The sequence below is a fragment of the Argiope bruennichi genome, chromosome X2, assembly GCF_947563725.1.
Source record: "Argiope bruennichi chromosome X2, qqArgBrue1.1, whole genome shotgun sequence".
In the NCBI taxonomy this organism is placed as follows: Eukaryota; Metazoa; Arthropoda; class Arachnida; order Araneae; family Araneidae; genus Argiope; species Argiope bruennichi.
Window position 1 is genome coordinate 23,551,599 of NC_079163.1, and position 26,950 is coordinate 23,578,548.

Consider the following 26,950-nt stretch of genomic DNA (forward strand, 5'->3'; position numbering starts at 1 on the left):
TTTGATTAATTAATTAATTTCGTTAATTAATAATTAAGTAACAAATCCAGACACATCATTTTGTCAGACATAAAGAACTGAAGCATCAAGTTTCTGACTTACTAAAAAAATGTGTCAGAACTTATGCCAACCTACATAATTTCATACAAAGACTGATACATTTGGTGGGAAGCATACTTCCCACGGCCCTAGAAAGGGTGAAGTGCTTCCAAATCTATTGTGTTGAGCGTGGAGTCGCTGACATAGGAAATATAAAATGATATTAGTTTGAAGCGGCCTCTCTTATTAAATTTTGAAGGATATTGTCCTAGTTTCAACAAAAGGAAGTTTCAGTTTTAAACGAGAAAATGGGGCAGTAATTTTTTTTAACTTAAATTCTGATTTCTCGGTCCTGAGTGTTCGATTCCTAAATCTGTTTATTCTGCAGAAACTGCAATATGGAAAATGAAAATTAATTTCGAATCTCAACATCGCTTTTTTTAATTAAGAATATATCTGGACGTGCCTGTCTATGAAGGCCTTAATATCTGAAATTTGTTCTCGCTTCATTTTCGTTCGAAAATACTATATCCAGACTTTGATTTATTGTTATTTGTCAGGCTACTGAATTTTAACAATTGTATCAGTTACTAAAGAGCCGTTAAGTATTATTGTATCATCTCGGGTTTTCATTTTTGGTAGTTCGCTTGCTCCCTGGTGGCACCGTTCTGGGTATTTTGAACATGGTTTTCATTCCTTTTAAGAATTTTAAATTCTTTTGTTTATTATCCTGTGTTATTTTTGCGATTAATTTTCTTATATTGTAAGGTTTTTAAAGTGCAGATTTTGTTCGCCATTATCAGTGTAAATTTTTGTGCCTGCGTTGCGTATGATATACTCTAAGGTAACAAAAGTCATGGAATACTTCTTAATAATGTGTCGGACTTCCATTTGCCCGGCGAAGAGCTGCAACTCGACGTGGCATGTACTCAAAAAGTCGCTGAAAGTACCTCTCAGAAATATTGAGACATACTGCCTCTATAGACGTCCATAATTGCGAAAGTGTTGCCGATGCAGGATTTTATGCACGAACTGATCTCTCGATTGCCTCTCATTAATGTTCGATGAGATTCATGTCGGGCGTACCAGGTGGCTAAATCATTCGCTGGGATTCTCCAGAATGTTCTTCAAAGCAATCGCGAATAGTTGTGATCCGGTGACTGGAGTCCACGGCTTCGTAGGATCTGCGCTACAATAGAACCCTACCATCAGCTCTTGCCAACTGAAATCGTAGCTCATCTGAACAAGCCACAGTTTTTCAGTTGTCTAGGGTCCAACATATATGGTCACATGCCCAGGAGAGGTGTCGTGATGTTTATAAAGGTCTTCGAGTCAGTCTCCTGCTGCTATAGCCCATTAAATTCTAATTTCGCCGCTTTGTTTTAACGAACAAGTTCCACATTGATTCCTGCGGTTATTTCAAGCAGTGTTGCTTATTTATTAACACTGACAATTCTACGCGCATATCACTGGTTTCAGTCATTAAGTGCAAGCGGTTGGCCACTGCGATGTCCATGGTGGGAGCTTATGCCTAAAATTATGCATTATGAGGGATCGAAAGAAACTTCAAACTTTTTTTTAATGGTTTAAAAAAAGGAAGGGAGGTGCCACGACCTTCCAGGTTCTGAGGCTAATCTTAAAAGGTCACTTGACATTTCGATTAACCGTAACTTAAAGTCCTATCAATTACTTGCTTTATTATAAAAGATTTCTTGAAAAACTACTGTGATTCAAAAGAATATCGGATTTCTTATTAAGTAACTGCTGGTCTGGGTGGGGTGGTGGTCTGCAGATAGATTGATTTAAAAAAACTTTATTAGCCTTTTTGCCAAATAAATAATTTTGCAAGAAAAAAATACAAATTTTATGAATTAAAAAACATTAATATTTTGTAAAATTTAATTTATCAGGTTCCTATACGTTGCATTATTTATGGACACCGAGCGTCTTCTTGTGGATGTTATGCAGCCATGAGTCATAATAAATATGAATACCTATATTTTCACAAAATTATTGAAATAAAAAAATCATTAAATATTGATTAAGTTAAAACGTGTTGAAATGCGATACTAAATCGACCAGTTTGTTAAAATTGAGACAGCATAATGTGCATTGCCCATAATCTAAACTACCTAAATCCACCATTGATTCAAACGAACAGGGTGATTGCAAAAAAAAGGAAAGAAAGAAATGGCTTTTCAGTCTGATTCTCAGTACTCATTAGGAGCAATTTCTCTTCAGAAGAACACTGTAACAGCGCCTAATTACAAAGAATGCTCGATAACTTCTTGCATGCCTCGAATTTCGAACACGTAATAAGTTGTACAAATTCAACACTTATCCACATAACTTTTCTAATGCAGTCCGTGGATCAACAGATCATTAAGGATTTTTACTGTGGGAAGTACTGTGATCGTCAAAAATTCTACTTTGAGATATTCACCACGTTTTGTCTAAAACGCAATTAGCTGGAAAATATAAAATTTGGCATGTGGTCTTTACGACGAAATTGTAGATTTTCTCATAAATTTTGGTCGAAATATATCATAGGAAAATCTGCTTATCTGTGGCCCCTGTAAGCTTGAGACCTCGAAAATGCTTCGAGCCAATAAATATTTGAAATTATCAATATGCGTTTATCACAAGGTTTTGAACAGAATTTTTGCAATTCTACTTAAGTACGTATTATTTAGAAGGGAATATTTTAGTAAAAATTTCAAACCGATATTCGAATAATTTTTCGAAAAATTCAACTATTTCTAAAGTGGGGAATGCTTGTCGAAAAACGATTTCAAAGTCTTTAATATTTGAGTTCACGAAGCAAAAAAGAAATGTTAGATTATTCTAAAAGCATTGCTTACAATTTCAAATGGTTTTTGTGGCTATGCAGAAAGAAGTTATCATAACACATTTTTTGATATCCCAGCCAAGCACTGCTGCGCTCAAAAGCTGAGTTTTTAATTTTTTTTTTTAATTTTTCGAATAAAAACTGTCTTTAGAGTTATTTCCTTTTTAAAAAAATCTGTAATGTCACATGCATGAATGAAATGCATTTTGAACATTTGTATGAAGATACTCTCATCTAGATTAATTAAAATCCACTTATTCGCAGAGTTCACAGTTCACGGATACATCACATTACAGAAATATTAAAATCCATTTATTCGCAGAGTTCACAGCTCACGGATACATCACATTACAGAAATATTAAAATCCACTTATTCGCAGAGTTCACAGTTCACGGATACATCACATTACAGAAATATTAAAATCCATTTATTCGCAGAGTTCACAGCTCACGGATACATCACATTACAGAAATATTAAAATCCACTTATTCGCAGAGTTCACCGCTCACGGATACATCACATTACAGAAATACTTATAAGAAATACATAAAAAACATCTTCACACAAAACACGCACAATTACTAGAGGAGGAAACATTTTTCTTAACGTCTACGCCACACCAGGTGGCGTTAGAAGTTCGGTTAAAGTTAAAAACAAGGGGACATGTTACAGTCTCCCCCTCTGGCCCTACCCGCCGCCTCGCCAAGGGGCTGCTAAGGGAGGAAGGGTCTTTCTTGGTCTGCCTCTTTTGCAAAGAGAAGTTACATGCTTAGATGATGAATCTTGATGAGGGCGCAATGCTGAGGTGCGATAGACTCCAATAGGAACATCAAGATTGGCCATCTCAAATACAGTAGGAGATAGTTGGCCGAGTATAACACAGGGACCATCTCTGCGTGGCATAAACTTTGATGTTCGCTGTCGGGCAGAACTACTTAATGAATGTTTTTCACCCAAACCCTGTCACCTACACTGAATTTGTAGCTAGGAATAAATCTTCTGTACCACGAACAGGTTTGCATGAATGGCAGCACCTGTTTTACATTCTTGGGAGGAAGCATTTCCCTGATAGCAGAGGCTTTACCAGGGTCCACTTCCACTAATGAACTTGTGATATAGTGTCCAAGATATTTCAGTCTACCACAGATAAAATTACATTTATTACGATTTGCATGTAGTTTAAATAGTAAGAGTCTCTCACATACACCTTTGAGATCATTAAGATGTTTTTCAAAGGTTTCTGACAGGATTATGATATCATCATCGAAGTAAGAACGGGCGAGAATGTCACTTAGGCCCCAGCAGAACTTCTCAATCAGTCTCTGAAACGTGTCTGAGGCCGACAAATGCTATTTTGTCTCTGTCAGAAACCCAGACATTCATCTGGTGGTAACCCGACTGTAGGTAAATCTATAGTTGTCATATAAGGTGTATGCTTCGCTCCATGAAGCAGGTCATCCATTCTAGGTAATGGATGAGAATTAGTCACTATCGTTGCATTAAGACCTCTATAATCGATATAAAGACGGATTTTCCCGTTCGCTTTAGGAACGAGTACCATATACGCAGCATACGGGTATTCACACTCGTGTATAATGTTCATTCCAAAAGTTCATCTTGTTCTTTCTGAAGCAACTTTTTCTTTGATGGTGGAAACCGATAAAAAGGCACAAAAACAGGGGGATTGCCTCCGGTGTTGAAACGGTATTCAATGAAGGGAGTGGGCTCTCCACCAGGTTCAAAGACAGTTTCGCACCTCTTTAGCGATGACCCAGTTCATTTCTCTGATCAAGCATTAGACATATTTACCTTCGTTATCGCGCAGTAAACATGTATTCTTCTCAAAGGTGTTTCGGCTTTGAACTTCTTGGATAACTACTTTTTTAACAAAATGATAAGTTCGTTGTGGTGAGTCATTAAAGAACCAGTTGCGGTGTTTCAGATTCAAAACAATGCCAGCTTTTTGTAAAAAGTTCATTCCCAAAAGTGTTAGGTTCCCTGCAAAACAGAATATTTAATTTATAAGAATAATATAAATCTCATATGAATGCAATACTCAACAGAGCACCTCAGAGAGCGAGGGAGAAAAAAATATAATGAAAACACTTTTCTATCCAATTTATATTCAAGCTAAAAGTATACATTAGTCATTAAACCAAAATGAAAGTAACAAAATAGTGGATCTTTCATTTCCTCTTCTAGTATAAACACAGAAAATGTTATGACTCATTGACCTTCACTTGAGTGAGAATAAAATTTAACGAAAAAAGGAGAAAAATAGTTTATTTTAGCAAAGAGAGAAAAAAATACTAATAAAATAAGTTTCAGTTTAAATGAAGATTACATATACATGTTCTGTTTAAATAAAGTAATACTTAGGAGATACGATATTAATTTGCATTAAAAATAATTCTTAAAATAACAGAATTATATCAAGAAGAATTCCATTTTAGAACATTAGGTTGGAATTCGTTTTACTTAAAAAAGATCATTTAGCTCTTCATAATAACAGAACAACAATTCTTAGCAATTCACAAAATATTAATATGTTTTCTGAATGGAATACTGAACTGCTAAGTACTTAAATGATTTAGGTATTAACATACTCAAGAAATTAATAAAGAATTTTTCAAAAGTTTCGTTTTAACACAATTATACAATAATGACGTACAGCATTGGGAACACTCAAACATTTGAGAATGCATTCAAATAAATGTTTTAATGCAGTTTCGTTTTAAAATAATAATAATTAAGCAATGGATTGCTTGAGACACACAAAATCAAGGAAAATATATGAATATATGCAGATTATATCGTTTTTAAAAAAATTACATTCTAATTAAAAATAAAAGAACTGTTTCAAAATAACAAATTTTGTCATTTGGATAGTTTAGAATAGTTAATTTTCAAAATTAAAATATACTTTCGATTCGAGATAAATCTTTAAAATTACAATTCTATTTATAAGATGGAAAACTGTGAACTTTCAAAATCAAGATATACTTTCGATTCGAGATGAATCATACAAGAATGGTTTCGAAATAGGAAATCTTTTAGACAATATCGATTCAAAGAATCGTTGAAATTATATTATTTATGAATGTAATTCAAAAGGATCAAGGTGATCAATTCTAAATATCTTTGAAAGTAATAAGTTACTTATCCTGTGATAAAATCCGCCGCCCGCCCTGTTCGGTTCAGGGCTAATTTTGTAATGTCACATGATGAGTGAAATGCATTTTGAGCATTTGGATGAAGATACTCTCACCTAGGCTAATTAAAACTTTTTAATCTTTTGGTTCACAGTACACGGATACATCACAGGAATACTTACATCTTCACACAAAACACGAGCAACTACTGGAGGAGGCAAAATTTTTCTTAACGTCAACGTCATATCAGGTGGGGTTAGCAGTTCAGTTAAAGTCAAGGGAACTGTTACAAATCTAAAATATAGAAACCATTTGAAATTGTAGAATATTTTAGAATGCCTTTTTTTTTTTTTTTTTTGACAGATAGAAAAGCACTTAATGACTTTTCCGGAGAGTCCTTTTTGGAAAAATAATGCAACGTAACATTTTTACGACATATTAACTCCTGTTTAACACATAGTGGAATAAAGCATATAAATAATAAATTGCATTCCTTTTACAAAGAATGGAAAATAAACGTGATAGATGTGGAAAATAACAATGGAAGGGATTACCTTCAAATTAAATAACAAATATTAGGAAATAAGCTTAGCGTAAAATTAAAAGCGAAAATGAATTTAACTCATGTAACTGTCTTGTCATCAACAGATTTTATCTAGGAAGAGTTTCAAAATAATTTATCGTCAGTGACCTCATATTATCAAAATCCGTCACTGTTGTATGGATGATATACCAGAAACGTAGAATATGTAAAAATTTAACAGCCTAGTTGTTATACAAACTGTAAAATATTATATGCTCTCGTTTAAAATGAATGTGAAGTTTCTTGATCCAAAAAAATCTCTATCAGTGTCCTTCTAGTATAGATTTTAGGATCGCCTTATTGAATAGTTTGACAACTTGCCAATATAAGATATTCCTTGAAGACTGTCTGGAGGACACCAATATAAATAGGCGCGTGTTTGTCAAAGGAAACTGCTATTTGTAAGTTGGATTGAATAAAACGTAAAATAAATTGAAATTTTGCTGTTCTCTTATTTCCTAGTCGATTTTGGGGCATTTTAAGCATTTGAATAGGATCGAATTGAATAAGGTTTTCATCTATTTTGGCTCTATTATTGTTACCTGGCAATGGCACAATAAGGGTGAGGCTAGCAGAAATAATGTTCAAGACATCATTATTAGATTGTATATTTCGAGAATCAATTGGATGCATTTAAGAATTTTTTTAAATAAAACTTTTATTCTCTAGGTTTAAACAATTTCTAATGGCTCTATTCAAGTGTAGGAGGATATATATAGTACAAACCTTTTTATAACCTACGGACCTACTCAGCTAAACCTAATGATCCCTTCCTCCCATTTGCGAAAAGGAAACCTTGTTAAGGTTATTTCCAAATATTTATGTCTCAATAGGTGAATGGAATTTTTTTCAGATACTTTTATTAATTTTAAATAATTCAAAACTAAACGAAATTTAATTAATTTAACATAATTTCTGGAAACACTATCGAAGACCAATATTCTTTTTATCTTTTCAGTGACATAAATTATACTGTGCAATTTTTCTTATTTAAAAACATATAAAATTTTCCTAGATATGATGAAGTATGATAGCAATTTGTTGAAGTAGTTTTTCATTTTTGAAATTTAAATCAAACTCACTTCATATTCCATAAATCTTTAAGATACTTTTTTTTTTTTTTCATCTGTGGAAAAACAGTATTATATCTCAGATTTTTTTTAATCAAGACATGTTTATGATTTAATAGCGTAATTTATATTTTTATTTCAATTTCTCTTTGTGATTTTAAAGTATGCTAATTTTTATCCTAGGATTAAGTTGTTAAATGAAGCTTATTAAATGTACATGAATAAAGATATTTTCATCATTTTTAAAGTTATAAATATGTCTTACTATGCAACTCATAGGGAAAATGGTAGTTTATGTATTAAAATTGAAAGTATCCGCAGTTATTAAATTATTATTCATTTATGCCATATGACAGGATTAAATAGGTATTGGATAATTTATAGCTTGTACTAGGACTGAGTTAATCTTGAGGGATTTACAATAGATGATGCAACTTGTTATATCGTATCGGACACTTCCCTAACTATATTCATGTTCAGAGGTCTTCATTAGATTTATCTTTTAATTATGTGCCCTTTTGTTGTAGCGTATATATATATTCAGCTTCGAAAATGTTGAATTATAAGCCAATAAAACACCATGTGCAGGAGGTTTTACTTTTCATATTTAATTTAAAGAAAAGTTCAGCTGAAAGTCATTGAGTGCTGTTAGAAACTAATGGTGAAAATATTCCATCAATAAAAACGTGTAAGTGATTTCGATACAGGTGACAAAGAACGTCTTCATTAATCGAAAAAATTCAAAGAAGAGGAATTGGAAGTATTACTCAACCAAGATTCATGTCAAACATAAGAAAAACTTGCTCATCCGTTGAATGTTGATTGTATAACAGTTTCCAAACGTTTAAATGCACTCGCTACAATTCAAAATCAAGGTTATTGCTTTTGAAGCTGAAAGATGTTGAATGGTAATCTTTCAGGTGAGCATAGTTGATTCAACGCCAAAATAAATAAACTGTATTATCACTGATGATGAAAAATAGATATTCTACAATAATCCTAAACGTAGAATATCGTGGGGTTCGCCTGGTCATATATCAACATCGACGACAAGGCAGATATTCATGCCTCGTATTTGGTAGAACCAACATAATATTGAGTACTAAGATGCTTAATTTATCCAAAACTATCAAATACAAATTCTAATATTAAAAAAGAAATTGAAGCCTTTCCAGACATTACAATTAATATTTTAAAATATGATACAGAAATAAACAAACGATGCAATGCAATATCAGAAGTCTTTTATTTCTTAAATAAGAACTGAATGATACAAAAATATTACATTTTTGTGTACAGTTTCAATTAGAAAAAGCCATAATAAATAAATATTGGTAATAGTTTTGACAAACAAGTCGATTTTAGTAGATTAATAACAAGAAATCACACACACAAAAAAAATGTTTTATTGCAACTTTTTTTATTGCACAAATATGGATGAAGTTATGATTTCTATCAATTTTCAAGCTTTTAAAGAAACATTTAGTTACAGAAATTTTATAACAAATATAATTTTCACATACTTCTAATATTTTCATAATTTAAAGAAAATTTTTATTCATCCTACTTCTATAGCATAAATATAAACAAAAATGGTAAACATCAGTTTTTATAATTTCTAAGAAGGAAATATTTACTCAATATAAATATACTATTTTTCATTTAACGTTTTAAATATATGGCAAAAGCAATCTTTCAGATATATGTACAATAAAGTTATACAATAAAATAGTGTGTTAAATAAAGTGTAATAAAATATAATGATAAAAATGCAATTACCTATTAAATTCTCTTTTGAAGTTTCAGAGGCCATTATATTGGTTTAAATTGGCGTTATCATATACATGTTAAATAGAAAACTAAATACTCTTCTAATTTATATTATAGAACAATTTTTAAGTTTTAAATACTTTCTGTTAATAACATTCCAGAAAAGCAAATACATCTACAAAATGTACTTCATCAGTATATAAAATAGATATTCTTCTTTCTTTTTTTTTCAATATGCTTGATGGAATTTGTAAAATCCAATGCTATTTTCCTTCATTTTTTTTTTTTTTTTTCAATAAAAAGCTTTGTTCCTGTATTTCACGAATTTGCAAATTTCTGGTATAATAACTTTCTAGAGTAGTGGAACAGAAGTCTATCCAAGTCATAACATTATGTGCATTTATTTGTTATGGGATTTCATGTTTAAAGATTCTTATGATCATTTTAACAAATTTATTAGTGTTGTGGACTTTAACCCTTTCTAGGGACATGGGAAGTATACTTAAGGCCAAATTTATCAATTTTAGAAGGAAATGATGTAGATTCCCATAAGTTCTCAAGAAATTTTTCTATAAGATAGAATCCTAGATGCTTCAGTTTCTTATCTCACACAGAAGGATGTATTTCGATTTGTGACTTAATTATAAATTAACCAAATTAATAAATAAATCAAATTAAATTTATCTAAGTAGTTAAATGAATCACTCTCCTTAAGCCAATCAAATCCTAAAAATACTTTAAAATACCATGACCAGAAAAAAATTGCCCTTTAAAGGCTTTATGTCTTCGTCTTAAAAGTATGGTGTGAAAATTCATGCAAAGTGGCTACGGCGTGTTCAACTGAGGGAAAATCCAAAAATTTAAAGAACAACAAGTTTATTAATAAAACCTAAAAAATTAACCTTTAAAAAAAAATAAAAAAAAACAAGTGTGGTCTAGGAGCCTGGCGCTGCGGAGTGCCGTGAAAATGTTGGTGCGAGCTTTTATAATAGAAAAATGTGACATTGCCACAACAAAGGCGTTGAAACAATAAAAAAGCCAACCACCTTACAGCACTCCTACACCAGTCTCCAGAGACTAAAAACAGTCTGCCAACATTAGTACACATATAGTTTAAACATGGGAGAAACAAAAAAAAAAAAAAAAAAAAAAAAAAAACTCATAAACGAATTTTTACTTTGCGACCAGAGCTGGTCGTGTACGCCTTAGAGAAATTAAGTACACTACAAACATTACAATTCAAAAAGAAAGCCGGTTTCAACCGGTCTATTGTCACTTGAACTTCATTGTTGATTAAAAGAGTCAAAAATTTCTCTGCACAATTAACGACTTCAAATGGTTCTAGGTATGGCTGTGAAAGGGGTCTTCTCACGCAATCGTCTTAAAAACATGTGCGTTTAGGTAGACAAGTCCTTGTACACAAAAACTTTTTGTTGACGTGTCGAGACATCGGCTCTGGTTTCAGTTTACTCACCCTATCCCTAAACTGACAGAGAAGGTCTTCTGTAACAGAAGGTCTTTCTTCTCGGAAAAACAGTCCGGGAAGTAGCAGTGGGGAAACCGAAAATCATCTTAGCTGAAGATGCAGAAATATCTTCCTTGACCGGGACATAAATCCCGAGCAGGGTGACAGGCAAAATTTCAGTCCACTTCTCAGTAGTTTCGCACAAGATTGCCGCCTTCAATTGTCGACGAAACCTTTCCACCATTCCAATGGCTTGTGGGTGGTAGATCGTTGTTTGGGTTCGGTGGGTGCCCAGGAACTGAGTGAAAGCTTTGAAGACATGTCCACCGAAGTTAAGCCTTGGTCCGTTGATATGAACTCCGGCACTCCAAAGCTGGAAATCCAGCTGTCGAAGAGGGTCTTGGCCACCGCTTGTCTTCTGGTCAGTCATAGGAAATGCTTCAGGCCATCTGGAGAACCGGTCGAGGACTGTGAGGAGGTACTGGTATCCGTTGGAGGGTGGAAGAGGACCGACGATGTCGCAGATTAATTGTGAAACCTTGAGGATGGAAGCAGAAAAGGTACCCAGGCTGTTTGTGTGACGGTGGACCTTCGATCGTTGGCAATCAAGGCAAGCTCAGGTCCACATGGTGACGTCTCGTCTCAAGTCCTTCCAGATGAAGCACTTGCGTGTAAGATCAACGCTGGTTTTTACTGCAGGATGATGAAGTTGGTGAAAAATTTTGAAAACAGATTCACAGAAACAAAGGTGGACATAAGGTCTTAAAGTTCCGGTAGAAATGTCACAACACAGTTTAGGACTGATGGGTTCAGTTTGAAGAAGTTTAAATTCAAATTTAGGATCACATTTCAGAAAATTAAGCTCTTTATCCTTAGCTTATGAATGTGCTATGCCTTGATAATCAATAGAGTTGGGAACTTCAATGGTAGAAACTCTTGTGAGTGCGTCAGCCACAGAATTGCTCTTCTCGCTCACAAAACAGATATCAGTGGTGAGCTGAGCGATAACTTCGAGGTGAGCCGAAATCTTACTTTGCGACTGAAGAGGGTCGTGTAAGCCTTAGGACAACTAGGTACACTAAAAGCATTATAATTCCAAAAGTAAGTGGGTTTCAACCAGTTTATTGTCACTTTAACTTCTTTATTGTTGATTAAGAGAGTGAAAAACTTCTTTGAACGATTAACGACTTCAAATGGTCCTAGGTATGGCTGTGAAAGGAGTCTTCTCACGCAATCGTCTTAAAAACATGTGCGTTTAGGTAGAGAAGTCCTTGTACACAAAAACTTTTTGTTGACATCGGCTCTGGTTTCAGTTTACTCACTCTATCCCTAAACTGACAGAGAAAGTTTTCTGTAACAGAAGGTCTTTTTTCTCGGAAAAACAGTTCGAGAAGTCACAGAGGGGAAACCGAAAATCATCTTAGCTGAAGATGCAGAAATGTCTTCCTTGACCGAGTCATGAATCCCGAGCAGGATGGCAGGCAAAACTTCAGTCCACTTCGCAGTAATTTGGCACAAGATTGCCGCCTTCAAATATCGACGAAACCTTTCCACCACTCCAATGGCTTGAGGGTGGTAGGCCGTTGTTTGGGTTCGGTGGGTGCCCAGGAACTGAGTGAAAGCTTTGAAGACATGTCCACCGAAGTTAAGCCTTGGTCCGGTGATATGAACTCCGGCACCCCAAAGCGGGAAATCCGGCTGTCGAAGAGGGTTTTGGCCACGGCTTCAGTCTTCTGGTCAGTCATAGGAAATGCTTCAGGTCATCTGGAGAACCGTCGACAGCTGTCAGGAGGTATCCATTGCAGGTGGAAGAGCACCGAGTATGTTGTAGTTTAAGTGGGAAAACATTGCGGATGGAAGTAGAAAATGCACCCAGGCTGCATTTTGTGTGGCGGTGGACCTTCGATCGTTGGTCATCAAGGCACGCTCGGATCCACTTGGTGAAATTTCGTCGCAAGTCCTTCCAGATGGAGCGTTTGCGTATAACATCGACGCTAGCTTTCACTCCAGGATGATGAAGTTGGTGAAGAGTTCTAAAAACAGATTCACAGAAACAAAGGAGGACGTAAGGTCTTAAAGTTCCTGTAGAAATGTCACAATACAGTTTAGGACTGATGGGTTCAGTTTGAAGAAGTTTAAATTCAAATTTAGGATCACATTTCAAAAAATTAAGCTCTTTATCCTTAGCTTGTGAATGTGCCATGCCTTGATAATCAATAGAGTTCGGAACTTCAATGGTAGAAACTTTTGACAGTGAGTGAACCACAGATTTGCTCTTCTCGCTCACATAACAGATATCAGTGCTGAGCTGAGCGATAAATTCGAGGTGAACCGAAATCTTACTTTGCGACTAAAGTGGGTCGTGTATGCCCTATGGCAATTAGGTACACTACAAGCATTATAATTCAAAAACAAAGTGGTTTCAACCAGTTTATTGTCACTATAACTTCTTTATTATTGATTAAGAGAGTGAAAAACTCCTTTGAACGATTAACGACTTCAAATGGTCCTAGGTATGGCTGTGAAAGGGGTCTTCTCACGCAATCGTCTTAAAAACATGTGCGTTTAGATAGACAAGTCCTTGTGCACAAAAACTTTTTATTGACCGTGTCGAGGCATTGGCTCTGTTTTCAGTTTACTCACCCTATCCCTAAACTGACGGAGAAAGTCTTCTTTTGTAACAGAAGGTCTTTCTTCTCGGAAACACTGTCCGGGAAGTCGCAGTGAGGAACAGAAAATCATCTTAGCTAAAGATGCTGAAATGTTTTCCTTGTACGAGGCACGAATCCCGAACAGGATGGCAGGCAAAACTTCAGTCCACTTCTCAGTAGCTTGGAACATGATTGTCGCCTTCAACTGTCGATGAAACTTGTTCACCACTCCATTGGCTTGAGGGTGGTAGGCCGTTGTTCGTGTTCGGTAGGTGCCCGGGAACTGAGTGAATTCTTCGAAGTGATGTCCGTCGAAGTTACGGCCTTGGTCCGTTGTTATGAACTCCGACACTCCAAAGCGGGAAATCCAGCTGTCGAAGAGGGTCTTGGCCACGGCTTCAGTCTTCTGGTCAGTCATAGGAAATGCTTCAGGCCATCTGGAGAACCGGTCGACGACTGTCAGGAGGTACTGGTATCCGTTGCAGGTGGAAGAGGACCGAATATAATGCAGTTTAAGTGGAAAAACATTGCAGATGGAAGTAGAAAAGGTACCCAGGCTGCTCTTTGTGTGGCGGTGGACCTTCGATCGTTGGCAATCAAGGCACGCTCGGGTCCACATGGTGACGTCTCGTCTCAAGTCCTTCCAGATGAAGCGCTTGCGTATAAGATCTACGCTAGCTTTCACTCCAGGATGATGAAGTTGGTGAAGAGTTCTGAAAACAGATTCACAGAAACAAAGGAGGACGTAAGGACTTAAAGTTCCTGTAGAAATGTCACAATACAGTTTAGGACCGTTGGGTTCAGTTTGAAGTAATTAAATTTAAATTTAGAATCAAATTTGAAAAAATTAAGTTGTTTATCCTTAGCTTGTGAATATGCCATGCCTTGATAATCAATAGAGTTGAGGACTTTAATAGTAGAAACTCTTGACAGTGCGTCAGCCACAGAATTGCCCTCCCAGCTCACATAACGGTTATCAGTGGTGAACTGAGAGATAAATTCGAGGTGACGACACTGCCTAGGAGAACTGTTACCGTTAACTTTGTGAAATACAAAAGTCAGGGGTTTGCGATCAGTTAGAACTTTAAACTGCCTACCTTCCAGCATGTGACGGAAATGTTTTACCGCGCTGTGAATAGTCAACAGTTTCCTGTCGTTGGTAGAGTATCTCTTTTCGGTGTCGGTCAGCATCCTTGAAAACAATGATATGGGCTCTGCAACTGCGCCGTGGATTTGCTGCAAGATTTCTCATATAGCGTAGTCTGATGCGTCGACTACAACGGATAGGTCGGCTTCCAGCTTCGTATAGGCTAAAACTGTATCTTGGACTATGGAATTCTAGTACTTTTCAAAGAGTGACTTTGCTTCATTGGACTACTCGATAATAGAATTACCCTTCTTCGGCTTTCATTTGCAGAAGTCGTGCAGGGTTTCTTGGTCCTCAGCACTATTTCTGAGGAACTTGTGGTAGAAGTTCAAGATCGCTAGGAATCTACGCAGCTCACTTACCGTCTTGGGCTGTGGATAATTCCGCAGGGTTTCAACTTTCTCAGGTAATGGAGAAATTTATTTGCTTGAAACCAAGTACCCGAAGAACTCCATTTGGCTTTGCCTGAAAATGCTCTTTTCAGGGTTTAGGATAATACCAAAGCTGTTAAGATGTTTGAAGATTTCTTCCAGGTCTTTGATATGCTACTCCTCGAACTCAGACACCAGTAACACAACATCCAGGTAGGCATAGCAATTTAGACCTCTCAAGACGTTGTCTATGAATCGTGGGAAAATTTGAGCTGCGTTTGACAATCCAAAGCACATCCGGTGGTACTCGAAAGATCCAAACGGGGTGAGGATTGCAGTCTACTTCATGGATTACTCCTCCATAGGCAGCTGATGGCACGCTTTCACCAGATCGGGCTAGGAGAAGATGGTTTTACCCTGTAACCCAAAAAAGAAATTATGCAAATGAGGGATTGAGTACCTGTCGGGGATCGCGAGGCGTTAAGTCGACGACTGTCTCCACACAACCTGTACTCGCCATTCTTCTTTAGCACCATGTGGATGGGAGTAGACCAAGGGCATATAATGCCTCTGTTAAGCAAGGATTATATCTCCAAGCAACCACCTTCTCAGGCGAAAAACGCCGATCCTTGACAAACACTGGTGGTCCTTTCGTCAACAGCAGCTTGTGATACGGAGAAGAGTCGCTTAAGGTCTTCAGTCCCAAGCATGGCTTGCGAGTGCTGGAACCCTTGATAGAGATTGATGTCAACGTGTTGATCAACCGACAGTTCTTTATGTCAACTAGCAGACCATAATGCTCAAGAAAGTCAGTTCCCAGGATGGGTTTCTTCGCATCATCCAGGAAGAAGGACCAAGAGAATAATCGAAATTCTAGAGGGAGTCTAAAGTGAGTTCTTTGCTGGGGAAGGTTGGTATCCGGATGTCGTTAACTGCGTAAAGAGTGAAGTTAGGATCAGGAACTTGACTAGGGAAACTCTTGCAAGGCAAAACACTTACACTCGTTCCAGTATCCACCGGAAACTTCGATCCAGACCTCCTATCATGGACAAATAGGCGAGCGAACTTCTGCTCATCCCCGGTCGGCGCCTTAACATGGGATGCGTTTAGTTTACCTGAAAGGAGCAGGGTTGAACGCACTTGTCAGCTTTAATACCGAAACGTGCGTGGTACCAACAGATTCCGCGAGGTTGGGAATTGGGTCGTTTTCTACTTGGACTCTTTGAATTGGAATGTCTTGGTTTGCTGTACTTGCTACCTTCTTGCCTGCGAGTCAGCTGATGTACGGCTTCTTGAAGTGCTACGATTTGCCGCTGCAAGGAGTCAAGAGTTGCGGCTGACGACGAACATTCCTGTACTTCTCTGGTAGATTCTGAAGCTTCGGCTATTTTTATAGGCAATTTTTGACAGTAATTCCAAAAAGTCACCACTAACTGCTAAGATTTGTTGCATGCGAACTGGCAAGCGTTGAATCCATTGGGATTTAAGAACTTGTTCAGTTACCCTAGCGCCAGCCAAAGTTCTCATCCCGAAGTCTAAGTAACCACGAAGGACGTCTATCTCTTAAGCTGTTATCCTTATGAAGATTTTTTTTAAATATGAGATCGGATGGTAAATTTTTTTGTTAAAATTCTAGATTTTAGATTGAGGTAGGAATTTTTAGTGACCGGAGCGCGAACTAAGTCGGCCACGTGGGCCAAGACCTCGGCATCAATGGACGACACGATGCAATGGAATTTCGTCCTGTCATTCGTGATGCCGGATACCGCTAAATTTGCAAAAACCAGAGGTCTACGTCCGTCTTCAAGAAAGGAGGTGCCCTGAAAGCTATTCTGGAAACTTCTCTAGGGGGATCATCTCCAATTTCCAATGAAGGTAAAGTTTCCGAGGGTAATTTAGGTTTAGTTTGTAAATCACATGGTAACAAGAAAAAAGGATAAATTCAAATATTCAATTCAAAAAAGAGAAAAATCTTACCAGATCCGGTTGCAAGTAACTTCCACAACACCAGAATTAACCTCAGAAAAATGCATTCGAAACAAACAAAATTTTGAATACTAAAATTTTGATTATTGAATTTAAACAGCAGGTCATCAGTTATTATGATGCGAAAATTAAAGCAAAGTGGCTACAGCGTGTTCAATTGAGGGAAAAGCCAAAAGTTTAAACAACAAGTTTATTAATAAAACCTTAAAAATCAACCTTTATAAAAAAAAAAATTAAACCAGAATGCTCTAGGAGCCTTGCGCTGCGGGGTGCCATGAAAATATTGATGCGAGCTTTTATAATAGAAAAATGTGGTGTTGCCACAATCTTAATAAATACGTTGAAACAATAAAACAGACAACCACAGTTCGGCAGCACAAAAGGCAAGTTATAACACTCTCCTATTTCAACTTTTCAGCAAATAATGATTTTATAATGGAGAAGTTGGACTATAGGATCCACCATAATCAACTGCATTATAATGTGCTTCTTCTGCACAGGTTGATAACTCAAGATATAAAATTTGAAAGCGAGACACGAATTACCTCCTGTAATTATTTAGGATTGCATTTCTGGAATCCCAAAATCATCCCCAAACAAGCTGCTCTACAAGAAAAACTAAAGAAGTGCTGACTTTTGGGCCAGGTTTTCTTCACAGCAGAAACTTTAGCATTTAAATCGTTTATAATGAAGGTTGCAAGACCTCTTTTATAGTTGAATTCTTGTTTATTCAAAATACTCGAAATTCAGTCAAAGTCCTACATGTAGGAATTCTCGGTTTGACCTTTTGTGATGGCCTTGTAACTTGTATCTTATCTGCCAGAGTACAAGTCATCAGCCTACATATATCTGAATGACTTTTCGGAGCGCTGGAACTTGTGAAACGAACAAAAATGATCTCATGTGAAGATGTGAGATCTCTTCATAATATGAATTGCAATATCAAAAGGATTTCCTTCATAGTCAATTTCTCTGTCACAGTTTTCTCAAGTTGTTATATTTTCTTCTTGAAAGGATGTTATTTCAGAAGAAAATATAAATGAAATGTTTTAAAGCAAGAATTCTTTTCTGCATAAAATATAAGCAAATGCATTTATCAGATCTCTTAGAGATGGCTCTAAAACCAGTAGCTCCTGTTAAACGTAAAATCTAATAGGGAATTTAAAAAGCATAACAGGAAATTTAAAAAAAAATGTTAATGATTTTACTAAAAACATAAGTAAAGTGCGAGTTAGAGAAAATGTTATTATCACTTTTCAATCAAAAAGTGCTATGTAAATCACATTATATATTTCACTTCCAAAGACATCACTTCTCCCTTTCCTAAAAATAACTTTTTCCATACACTTCCTTGAAATTCTAAATAAAACTATTCAATATAGATAAACGTGAAATAGTTACGCATAACTCCCTATATTTATTCAATCTAATATCGAAACCATAGCCAAACCTCCAACACTGATAATATATATATTAAATTCCTGCAAGTGATCTGCACTGGATTGATCTCATTTACTCCGAACCATATTATAAATATTAATAGGAATGTACAAATAATAAATATTTTAATTCATAATTAATCAGGCATGAAACATAGAAATTAAATTTTTTAAAAACTTATTTCATGAGAAACTGCAGCATATTCTACAAATCATTAAACTAATATCGTATTTAGGTTCTAAAATTCAGAATTTCAAACTTACTTCAATCATGCTATGACCATTTCAAAACCCAAGATGAAGTCTACTTTTCTCAGGCCAATATTCAATTCTTCTTCGAATAAGATTGATATAGTTTGTCAAATGTACACTTGGAAATCTGATTTCATCCACAGCATTCAAATATCATTGATGATATCTGAATGCTACAGCAGGTCACATTCCATTATCGAAATAATCTTCAAATTGTTCACCACAATCTTCAGCAAGAATTAAAATAAATGTTTCAGCAGTCGTAAGACAGTGCTTAAGAGAGTGAGTAATAATTATCACTCAAACTCTTTCTGAAAAGATGCAAAGTTGAATTCTGAATAAATGCATTTCCATCAAATAATTGAAAAATGACATGAGTGCAAATATATGAAGTGGATTTATACATCAGATACCTAAAATTATATTCTTATATATAAAAATAAATAATTACTCAAACAAAGCATTTACTCAATATGAAGTCAGAAATAACACATACTAATTTCTTTTCATTATGAATGACTAAGCGAATTAATTAGTTTAAATTACAGTACTAATCTAGCAAGCATTTATTTTATGCATTTTTGGAATTCATAAATATTACACAAACTAATTTTTTGAATACAAGTGCAAGTTACATTTCAAGCAATTACTAAAAAATGTAATAACATTTTGATTACATTTTCACATTCTAGAGATATTATAAACAGAAAGAGAGCTGCAATTGAAAAGAAGATACGCATGCATAAAATCCACAACAATTTTAATAAAGTAAATAAAAATTCAATTCCCAGTTTAACAATGGTGTTCCTGAAAAAAAAACTATTAGCTTTTAATGATAAATTAATTTATTTTTTTAAAAAAACACCAATAAAAAAATTACTTTATAAAAGTTCGCCAAGAAACGTGAAATATATCTTTTCAAATTAGGATTTAAAGCTAAAACAAATCCCCTATTTAAAGAGAAGTTAAAAGTGATTTTGAAACAAACCTGGCAAACAAATATTCTTTCAGAAGAACATTATTTTCTACTATTCTCCTTAATATTAGTTTTCTTTCTCATCCACTTGTTAATATCCATAGGTTTTAAATAGTATTTAATGAAAACTATATCATCGCTAATCGCAATTCCGCTTTCAAAATTCGAATACAAATTCTCAGTTGTAATATTCTAGTGAATATATAGTCAGGCACAAATTCTCAGTTGCAATATTCTAGCGAATATATAGTCAGGCACAAATTCTCAGTTGCAATATTCTAGCGAATATATAGTCAGGCAAATCCACTTTAATAGTGAATTAAAAGGAAACAGTGGGTGATATTTCTGAAACAATTTTATATACTTCCTTATAAAGATGACACCCCTCCTAACTCCAGCATAAAACTGGTCATCTTGGGAAGGCAGTGATTGCCACGAGTGCTAAGAATTTTATTTCCAAGGTCCCGGCCATGAGTATTTTGTGCTTCGCAGTATAACGAAGGAAATCAAGTATACATTTTAGATGTCTTTCAGTGAACCGACTGAAAGAAAAATTTCGCACAGAACTACAGTTGTAGCAACAAAATTACAAACCAAATTTCATTTATCTAAATCACTGCACTGTAGTTATCTCGTTTACATAACTACAAATGCATAAACCGATCGACGGTCAAATCCACTGACAGATTTGGTTCAAATTTGATATGTATTTATATTTTGTGTAAAAATAAATCATACCAAATTTTAATTACCTAACCCCTTTTAATTATCGTGTTCGTTTGCACTGGGAGATTCAGACAAATTTCCAATATTTGGATTTCGTTCAAAATTGGATAGAATCTTATAAATTTGGCATAATGATCACATATGATCCGTTTACCTACAAGTTTTTTTGAGTTATTGTTCACAGACTAAATTCCAAAAATGAGTGTTTCGGATTCGGAGAGGTCTGAAACATGGAGATTCCTCAATACCTAGAGTTTGATTCCCCCCCCCAAATTACAATATTTTCTCTTTTTATACTTCGTATAAAAGAAAGTCAAAAGAACTATCACTCGAATAAAGGAAAATATGAAGTTCGTAAATAACGAAATATGAAGTCCAAGCAAAACCGAAACACGAAATTTACATTTAAAGGCATATAAAGGCTTCGCATAATATTAGCAGCATGAACCAATGATATTACTGGAGTTTCTTCCATATTTGAAATAGGAAAGGAATGGGAACATGACATCGGAGCGGCTTACACTCGTTACGCTACTGCTTTTAAGGCACTCCAAAGGTTTGTTGTAGCTACTGATTTCCATTTATCCTTTCATACTTGGCATGTTGCAAATAATTTGTGTTGTTATTCTTACAAATGCTATTGTAAAATCCCATTAAATCTATATATATTTTAAATGGTGTATCCTTTTAGATAAATCCACTGACAAAATGTCTACAGTAACACTCTCAACTTCTTTATATCTCAACTTTCATGCTCTATTCCAATTCAATGACTTGTTTCCAGAAGTCCGATCAATCCATAAACTATATAAATGATATTTCGAGATTTCCCGTATAGACTACAGCACATTTATTACAGTTAGCTATTATCAGACAGTTTATCGAAGAAATTGCCAAACAATATCAAAAAACATTCACGTACAAACATAGCTACAATATATATATATATATATATATATATATCAGTTTTTTTTTTCTTTTTTGAAAACCCATACAAAATTTCTATACGTATTAGTTATTTTTTTTAGTCACTTTGTATTAAAACTCATACATAAGAGATTTCTTTTTCTTCCATCCATAACTTCTGACACTGTATTATTTTTTTCAGATACTAATTTAATTAGAAGTGCTTCTATTCCCCTTTCCAATTTGCAAAATAAAGAATTAATTAAATACCGAAGATCTCAAATTATCACCGAGTTCAGATGTAGTATTTTGCAAATTCTAGCACATATTTTGCCATTTCAACTGTTCCTGTACGCAACTGTTGATAATAGTAAATGAAAAGTTAAAGCATCTTATTTTTTTTATCACAAATGAAAATGCATCAACGTTCTTATATAACGATATTGATAGATAATGAAAAGATTACTTCATATTTGCAGATTTCCTCGAAGTACATTGATTTTTACAACACAAAATAATCAAGTTAATCCCAATATTCAATACAGAAGAAAATACAAATCTATCAAAAGGTCGTTTACAAACTTCAAGAGTAGCTAAGGCATACAAGAAACAAAAATATAGTTGAATGAATAAAAATATTCGTAACTTGTAGAAGTTCGGACAACAAGTCCTTTGAGCATTTATTTTAGCTACTTAAATGATGCGCCATACCTGCCATTGTATCTGTCATGTGGCTCATAATGGATTTTTTTAATACTGTTACTCATATAACTGTATTGTTGCACTATAGCGTTTCTATTACATTAAATCTATGCTGTCAAGCTTATCTGGTTTATCATTCTTTTCTTCTGCTCAATTTTCTTCGGCCCTTTTTTTTTTTTTTATCAGTAAAGATTTTCCATGACGTGGTCGCCATTTTCCATGTTCTATTGCAAAAATAATTGCCTTTCATAAGCAATAACTACCTTTAAACTTTGTAAATGACCTTCAATATTTCCTAGCGATTATTGAGAGGTATCAATATAACGAGAACAAACACAAAGAAAACTGTTACATTTTATGAAAAATTAACAAGCTAAGAAATCATAAGACGTCTTAGTTACTGTCTTTATTTACATTTCGCATATTTTTGAAAAATGGTAGATATTCAGCCTTCACGGAGCTTTTAGAAGGAATAAAGTGCCCTCCATCATGATAAACAACTGACGATGACTTGAAAAGAGGAATTAATTCTTCACTTCGATCTAGGGGGGAAAAAAAGGCATAAACACACATATCACAATATTTAATACTTCACATTTTTTTTTCTTAACAAATATATAGATAATGAAATTAATATAATTTAACCCTGTAGTGTTTGCATAAATATCCCATTTAATTATATTTTTATTTATTTCTTCTGATTGTAAACAATTGATATTCAATCTTGTTCTTTTGCCAATCATTAATTCAGTAAAAGGATTTTCATTTTTGCTTTTATTTCGCATACATACACGTTTTAATTTGTAGTAAACTGATTCAATTGAATTTATGTTTCCCAATCATATCAAATAAAATTAATATAAAAAATCGTATTCCACATTAATCATTTAACAGCCTGAAAAATTATCTAGATGTACATGCTTGTCGCCAGTGGTGGATAGTAAGGGGGGGGATCACATGAATAATGTTATGAAATTAAATCGTGATATGATTTTAATATGACCTTATTGCGCGGCGTTTTAATGGAAGCAACTGTTCCAATCAGCTAAAGGCCGACCCGTTCAAATAATAAATGGTTCAGGGGGATTAAAATTGTTGATATATACATACAAAAGGCAGAACAATTAAATTATTACTTTTGCTACACTATCCCGTCTACTTTATATAAATATCTTCCGTTATTTATTTAGTATCATTTATAAGATTAAGCACTTTTTAAATCATTATTAATATTTTAGAGCATCTGCTGAGACAGCATTTATATGAATAAAAGGAGCATAGCAAATAATTCTTGGTATTTTCGAAAGTTGTCAAAATGATAATGAATATATCAAGAGACATAATCTTACCTTTTGATATGCATGCATCATTTTCTCCGATAATGTGCAAACTTTCTTTATTTATTGGCTTTGAGTAAAGATACTCATGGCATTTGGCAATACTTCGAAAACCAGCTATTATTACAACAAAGTGAAAGTCGTACTCAAATTCTGAAAATTAAAGGTAAAAAAACTGAGAAATATCAAAATGAATATAAATTGTTATTATTTAATTTTAAAATGAAATAAACATATCAGAAAAAAAAATCTTAACTAGCATATTGCAAGAATTAAGCCATCACGAGTCTAAGAAATAATAAAATTTTGTTGAATGACTTAACAATAAAATCACAAAAGTATTGGTAAACAAAATAAGTATCCATGCAAAATGTGAGAGAAGAATTTGCAACCAGTCTCCAAACTATATTTTAAGCAAAGTCACCTTTTGCTAAAAAGTGTCTATAACAAAAATCGCATTAATTGCATTTCCTTACAAAGGGATAATAAATTATAATTATAATATTAATAATAAATTATAGTTTTTATAGAAAAATTTAAATACACACACACACACACACACACACACACACACACACACACACACACACACACACACACACACACACACACACACACACACACACACACACATATATATATAATTTTAATCTTTGATTAAAAACATCTTTTCAAATTTTAATCGATTTTTAGATGTTGAATCCAGCCTCATCTTTTATTTAAATTGGCAATATTATCTTCAGCAATAATTAATACAAAGAAACTCTAAAAAACTGAATTAAGAGCAAACTGAATAGAATCAATATATGTTACAAACATTAGAGATTCAAATAATTGGTAAATTCGACAAAAATGTGTTTACAATATTATTTTTACAAGACATCGGGCGAAAAAAAATTATGCTAATTATACAAAAAAAAAAAAAACTGTAATCAATTACGTATGGGTTCAGAAAACTTAATTTATTAATTCTAGATAATACTGACAGATTTTTATCAAAATAATTTTAAGTTAAAAAAATTTTAAAAATCAGAAAAATATAATTAAATAACTTCTGTCTTAATTTTTTTTTCATGTGTACAATTTTTAAAAATTTACACACAAAAAGTAACTGACTGTTTCCCGCCCCAGATTTTAAAAATACTCAACTCAAATTTTAACATTAAAATATAATTAAATAACTTTTATGTCTTAATAATTTTTTTTTCATGTGTACAATTTTTAAAAATCTACACACAAAATGTAACTCACATTTTCCCTCCCCAAATTTTAAAAATACTCAACTCAAATTTTAACATTAAAATAACAAAAATCTGAAAATATTATTTTGTATTGATAAATTAACTAATATATACAGCTTTTATTTTAACTTTATTTTTATATAGAAAATTTTATTATATAAAACGTTTTCTATTCATATAAATATTTATATGAGTAGAAATAATCAGCATAGAAACAAGAACATTATTGTTACAGCTAATTAGGTATGTAAATAGAGAAATGATAATTAATATCACTAATTTTACCTTCTAAAAGAAAATCTTTCATTGACAATTTCAGATTCTACATCTTATAAAAGTTTTTTTTTTTTTTTTCCCTCTCTCCTCCTTTATGCTTCTTCTTTGAATGTTGTTCCACTTCGCTACGAGTGAAAAATCCTTTGTTTCATTAACTTTTCGTGACAGTTCTTTAATTTCAACAATGTATAGTATATGTGGGTTGCTGAATGTATTTAAAGGAAAGTCGGTAGCATTAATTTTCTATGGAGGATAACTTACAACTTTCGTCGGTTTTCTTTTATTGATATATCCAGTAAACAAAGATTTATGACTGTTTTCCATTTATCGTATTCATTGCCTGCGGAAACAAAAAGGAATATCTTCCTTTGCACTTCTCAATTAAATTAAGCACCTTTAAGAACCTGTTTTCCAAAATTAAGCACTTTTAAGGTGCTTAAAAATGGTTTTCAAATTAAAGCACTTTTTAAGGACTTTTCATGACGCTATGCACCCTGATATATTTTCTACAGAACCTGCCAGCAGGTTCCTCTTTCGACAGATCCTTGAGGCTATGCCACAAAAACTAATTACCCAAAGGAAAAGAAGGGAATTTTTGCAATTCTGCGGATCTTCAGAACTGTAAAAACTAATTTTGACACAGCTTTTGCCCTCTTTGAGTATGGTAACAATTACATCATTAGGAGTAATAGCTGCAATTAAAACAACAACGTTCTTGTTATTTGTTCAAATGCCTAGTGCAACACAGACAATAGGTACATCAACATTTTATGTTGGTGTGTACGTGTTCTCCAATTGACTCGAAAATTGCAAGAGAAATGCTCCACAGATTGTTTAAAAATTTTCTATCAATGAATTTAAACTCATTAAAAATTATCTCATTAAGAAAATTTCCTCAAGTTTCCTTGTAATTTTGCAGCTTGGGTGCAGACAAGACATTCGATGTATTCATTAAAAATAACTGTTACTACATCATCATAATGATTAAGTAAGATGTTTCTCTATGTACGATCTCTTGCTTTAGTCATACAACAGTATGAGTGCCTTCATCAAGAACATCACGCAAGTTGTCAATGGTAAAAACTGATAGTTCTGAAACTGTATCAGACATAAGAAAATGCTTTTTTTTTTTTTTTGTCTTCATCATAATGCCATTAATATTGAATTAAACCATGAATGTTGTTATCAACTACAATGTGAAAAATCTTGCAAATTGTCATGTGAAAACAAAATGCACATTATTCTCTTGAAAAGCTGCATTGTATCAACTTGAATAATATGTTTCTCGAATATTACTGCAGTAGCTGACATTGTCTCGCCAACTCTTTTCAGCTAGAGATATTTAATATCATCTTAGTTAATTTCTGAAATTTTATGGCATCAATAAAAGATTCTTTGTAGATTCTTACAAATATAGCTCTGTAGCAGCTGACATCATTTTATACAATTAAACCAGATGTCAGCAAGGATAAATCTTCATATCAATAAAAGGTGAGCATTGTCGCTATAATGCTTCGAATTTCTAGCAATGTATCTCATTAACTCGTAGTTCTACTCAAAGCTCTATTTGATTGCTAAATGAGAGCATGAGGTTGTATTTTTCTGATTTCACAAATGTAGAAAATATGGGCTACTCAACTACCTATAAAAAATGTCTCCAAAAAACCCTCTCTCATGCATAAGGTCTCTAAAACTTTTTTTTATTTGATGCTGGCTAAAACCAGATAATATCACTTCCTTGTTTTCTTACAAGGGGTGTAAGTCTAACAAAAGGTTTTGATAATAACTTTTTAATATTAAAATGAAATTAGTTCTCACCAGTAAACAGGAAAAAAATGATAGAAATATGTTAAAAATACTGCAGAAAATCAGATTTCATACTGTCTCTAAATCTAGTCTAAATATGAGCACAAATGTTAAGAAGATTGCAAGGATTTCATTCATACTTATTTTCCTTCTCATACTTAAAATATTTACGATTTCTTCTCTTTCGATTAATTTGTATAAGTAAG

The 26,950-nt window shown here is 33.8% G+C and overlaps 2 protein-coding genes across 6 annotated transcripts in view; both read right to left on the minus strand.

Annotated features, from left to right (window-relative positions):
- Nucleotides 1-3,246: 3,246 nt before the first annotated feature.
- The window catches only part of LOC129960008 (esterase OVCA2-like), a 44,511-nt gene continuing 20,807 nt past the window's right edge, over nucleotides 3,247-26,950 (minus strand). For 2 of the 5 annotated variants that reach the window (XM_056072996.1, XM_056072995.1), the window contains 2 exons: nucleotides 23,434-23,574; nucleotides 21,452-22,626 (listed from right to left, as the gene is read on the minus strand). In XM_056072996.1, the coding sequence (XP_055928971.1) occupies nucleotides 22,478-22,626; nucleotides 23,434-23,574 (290 nt within the window). In that variant the 3' untranslated portion in view covers nucleotides 21,452-22,477. Of the gene's footprint in view, nucleotides 4,887-14,169; nucleotides 14,293-14,383; nucleotides 19,086-21,451; nucleotides 22,627-23,433; nucleotides 23,575-26,950 lie in introns of those variants that run through there. The other 3 variants (XR_008783498.1, XR_008783499.1, XM_056072998.1) reach the window with 3 other exon arrangements.
- Nucleotides 12,670-14,770, minus strand: LOC129959661 (uncharacterized). The gene is made up of 3 exons (XM_056072550.1): nucleotides 14,464-14,770; nucleotides 13,572-14,341; nucleotides 12,670-13,236 (listed from the first exon to the last, which is right to left on the minus strand). Exons 1-3 carry the CDS (start codon nucleotides 14,768-14,770, stop codon nucleotides 12,670-12,672), a joined length of 1,644 nt encoding a protein of 547 aa, XP_055928525.1.

What these genes read in the sequence shown, in the direction of transcription:
- LOC129959661 (XM_056072550.1), bottom strand. Translation starts at nt 14,770, where the DNA reads ATGCTGACCGACACCGAAAAGAGATACTCTACCAACGACAGGAAACTG. An exon ending in CAACTCTATTGATTATCAAG is followed by an intron (nt 14,342 to 14,463) that starts GCATGGCATATT and finishes ACATTTCTACAG; the next exon opens with GAACTTTAAGTCCTTACGTC. An exon ending in TCCGTCAGTTTAGGGATAGG is followed by an intron (nt 13,237 to 13,571) that starts GTGAGTAAACTG and finishes TTTATCGCTCAG; the next exon opens with CTCAGCACTGATATCTGTTA.